General features: G+C 63.4%; 1 protein-coding gene across 1 annotated transcript in view; it reads left to right on the forward strand.

The window, feature by feature from the left end:
- PCNX2 (pecanex 2) overlaps positions 1–3713 on the forward strand; it is a 215259-nt gene that overhangs the window by 201587 nt on the left and 9959 nt on the right. Inside the window, exons 30-34 of the mRNA XM_006146000.3 lie at positions 11–47; positions 997–1109; positions 2056–2200; positions 2584–2814; positions 3608–3708. Coding sequence (XP_006146062.1) covers positions 11–47; positions 997–1109; positions 2056–2200; positions 2584–2814; positions 3608–3708 — 627 coding nt within the window. The remainder of the gene's footprint in view (positions 1–10; positions 48–996; positions 1110–2055; positions 2201–2583; positions 2815–3607; positions 3709–3713) is intronic.

The following is a 3713-nucleotide window of genomic DNA, read 5'->3' on the forward strand; positions in this document are numbered from 1 at the left end:
GGGTGTACCGGGAGTGGATCCAGTACTGTGCCCGGAGGGGGCGCGAGGTGGGAAGGCGGGCGGGGGCCGAGGGCAGGGCTGGGGCGCCGCGAGCGGGTAAGAAACGAGGGCCATTGCGGGTCTCTCATACGCCACAGCCGACGAGAATAAGGCAGGAGAGAGAGATCCATTGGGGGGTGGGGCCATATGCTCGTTTAACGGTTCAGTGAGTGGGAGAGTCAGCACACCTGTCCTCGGGGAAGGGCCGCGAAGTTCAGGCAGCTCTGCACCGCCATCCCTTGGAGCAGGGCAGTGTGTGTCTGAAATGACACCAGCCTGCCGCCTGGGCCCGAGCAGCGGTCAGGAGCGCTGAGCATGTGGACTGCGGGCAGACGCCGGCCCGCAGGCCGCTGGCCGCTGCCTCCACAGTGCCCCTCTCTGCCTTATGGCGCATGCCCTGAGGACACTTCTGGAGAGAGCCTTCCCCTCGGGAACGAACACAGCACTGCAGCAACAGCCCATGAGGGGCTGGCATCTCCAGAAGGCTCTGCCCCCCTCAGCTGGCTCAGATTTATTTCCCACAGAAGCTATTCTGACTTTAAATGTCTTCTGCACCCCCGCCCCCACCTCTTTCAGAGCTGCCCTCGGCCGGCAGTGCTAGTCCCATTGTGGACTGGGGGTCCCGTGGTCAGCACAGCAGCCCCCCCCTCTAGGGAGAAGGAAGAGCCTCCTTCCTACACGTGGCTCCCCCTGCCTGATTGATGGGCAACCCCCCGACTGTCCTCGGGGAGCTGGGCATCAGGCCACATGTGGCCCCTTCTCCCTAAAGTGCCTTCCCACCTTAATTTTGTCCATGTTCAACCACAAGAGAAAGTGCTTCAGGAGCCGGGGGCCCAGCTGGAGGGCCCAGATGACCACAGGGCTGCCATAAAATACGTCTCCGGCTCCCCATACTCGACCCCACCGGCATGGGCTGGACCCCACATGCAAACCGAGTTGACATCCTGGCTCTTTCAGCCCGCGCAGGTCCCGGACAGTGACGAGGACTCTCCCCTGGTGACCCTGTCCTTCGCACTGTGTATCCTGGGGAGGAGAGCTCTGGGGACCGCAGCTCACAACATGGCCCTCAGGTATGGGGGGACCCAGCTCACAACATGGCCCTCAGGTATGGTGGGACCGTGGCTCACAACGTGGCCCTCAGGTATGGCAGGACCGCGGCTCACAACGTGGCCCTCAGGTACATGGCCCTCAGGGAGGCCTTGGCTGGACAGGAGCCTGTGTTTGCCGTCCTTAGAGCATAGCACACACTTCCCTGCTCAGCGCCCCCCCATGGGCCAGCTCTTGGGGATGTTAGAAGTCTAGGATGGAGTTAGGATGGTGGGCAAAGGGAGAGAAGAGAGGGAAGACCACCCTTCCTCTGCTCTGATGGAGGACAAGCCACTTTCCCAAAACCACCCCCATTTCGTCCACTGTCCAAAGGCCCCAGGCCCTGAAGATTCTCCTGGGGACACCAGGGGCTCCCCTCAGGAAGCGCTCAATGGTGTGTAGGACCCGGGGACAAAGCAGAAAAAACAACAAACAGGAAGCCAGGACAGCCCTGGGCAGTGCGGAGCCTCCCTGTTCTGCCCCTCCCTCTGCTTAAAGGAGGGCGGGCCTGAGAAAGAGCCGCTCTGAGAACCCCCAGACCACCTGGAGGCTCCCCCCACATGGTGGAGGGATCCAGTTCACATGAGAAGCAGAGCCCAGAAGGGTGTCCGGACCACAAGGCAGACACATGGAGGTGCCTGGGCTCTCCACAGCCAGCCCTGGCCGCCCTGGCCGGAGTGCTGGGAGCCCTCCGAGCCTCCACACTGGTCCCATCGCAGGCAGGGATGGAGCACTTGGGTGACTCCGTGGAGGCTGAGATAATCGCAGGCCACAGTCCGCGTCCTGACGGTAGGCGTCCAGACCCCTGGGGCGAGGTGTGAGCCATCGTCCTTTCTCTGCTGGGTCAGCCTAAGAATGTTACAGTGGTTCTTAGGTGAGGCAGTGGGGGTTCTGCAGCCCCTAACTGGCTGTGTGGGCTTCATCCTGCAGCCTGGACTCCTTCCTCTACGGGCTCCACACCCTCTTCAAAGGGGACTTCCGAGTGACCGCCCGGGACGAGTGGGTGTTCGCCGACATGGACCTCCTGCACAAGGTGGTGGCGCCCGCCATCAAGATGTCCCTGAAACTGCACCAGGTAAGGCTCGCCTTGAACGAGGTGATGAGGTGCAGGCCTGGCGGCTGCGGGAGCACACACAGGGGCCTCCCGCCAGCACTGCGTGTCTGTGGGCTCGTTCCGTGTCCTCGATGCTGACCTGTGACTTGTCCTCAGGAGCTGCTGGGGGTGGTGCTACTCCCCAAGGGAAGAAGCAGGTGCAGGCTAGGGGCCGCGGCACGTCACACGTGCCCACACGTCTAAAAGCCACAGGAGCCCGAGCCGTGACCTCTCTGTGAGGGCCCTGCGCTGCGGAGGTGGGCTGGGGGCCAGCTCGGGCCTCGAGGAGCAGGCGGGCACGAGAGGACAGGACTGGGTGCGGGAGGTCCCTGGCCCGCAGGGCACCCACCCGGCTCCCCCGCCAGGACCAGTTCACGTGCCCCGACGAGTACGAAGACCCCGCGGTCCTCTACGAGGCCATCCAGTCTTTCGAGAAGAAGGTGGTGATCTGCCACGAGGGCGACCCGGCCTGGAGGGGCGCGGTGCTGTCCAACCAGGCGGAGCTGCTCACGCTGCGGCACGTGGTGGACGAGGGCGCCGACGAGTACAAGGTCGTCATGCTGCACCGGGGCTTCCTGAGCTTCAAGGTGATCAAGGTACAGCGTCCCCCGCGGCGGCTCCCGGGCCGGGCTGAGGACAGAGTCGCATGGACTCTGCTCAGGGCACGGGCTCGGGGCCAGCGCCAGCCGTAGGTGGGATCAGGGGCGGCTGCCCTGAGCGCCCACATGGGCACCGACGGGGCAGGACGCCCAGTGGGCACATGTGAGGCGAGGCCGAGGCGAGGGCCAGGTCCAGCCGCTTTGTAGACATTCTCGTCCTTCCCCACCCAGACCTTTCTCCAGTGACCTGCCCCGGGTCCTAGAGCTTTGTTACCCATGAGTCCTCTGTTCACACGAGGGGGCTCCATGAAGTTCACGCGTGGGCTGGCCACGTAACCTCGTGGTTAAGGGAACCAGATCCCACATGGCTGTGTGCCCAGCAGCTTGAGACCCACACCAGGCGTGTGTGCCCCGAGCTTTGACAAGGTGCAGAAATGAAGGAGAAAGGACGTCAGCGTGGCCACACCCACACAGGGAGTGTTTTCTCTCTGTCTTTCCAGCAAGCGCGGGTGCCCTCTGCCAGTTAGAGTCGTGAAAAAGTGAAACTGAGGTGTGAGCTTATCTTGAAATTTGATGCCCCTTGTAGGGCTTCAAACCACTGGGATAAACCAAAACCTGACTTCCTGTTTTCGCTCGGTTTCCCCGTGAAAGCGGCATTGCTTCCACCAGGCTGGACTGCCGTCCTGGCCTGACCACGGTGGCCCGTAAGCAGCCCCAGGGCCTGCGCTCTCCCTGAGGGTAAGGACAGGCTGCCCCGTGCCACCTCCGCCCTCCTCCCTGTCCCCTGCAGGTCAACAAGGAGTGCGTGCGTGGCCTCTGGGCGGGGCAGCAGCAGGAGCTCGTGTTCCTGCGCAACCGCAACCCGGAGCGCGGCAGCGTGCAGAACAACAGGCAGG

The sequence above is a fragment of the Tupaia chinensis genome, unplaced genomic scaffold (genome assembly GCF_000334495.1).
Source record: "Tupaia chinensis unplaced genomic scaffold, TupChi_1.0 Scaffold000161_1, whole genome shotgun sequence".
Classification (NCBI taxonomy): Eukaryota; Metazoa; Chordata; class Mammalia; order Scandentia; family Tupaiidae; genus Tupaia; species Tupaia belangeri.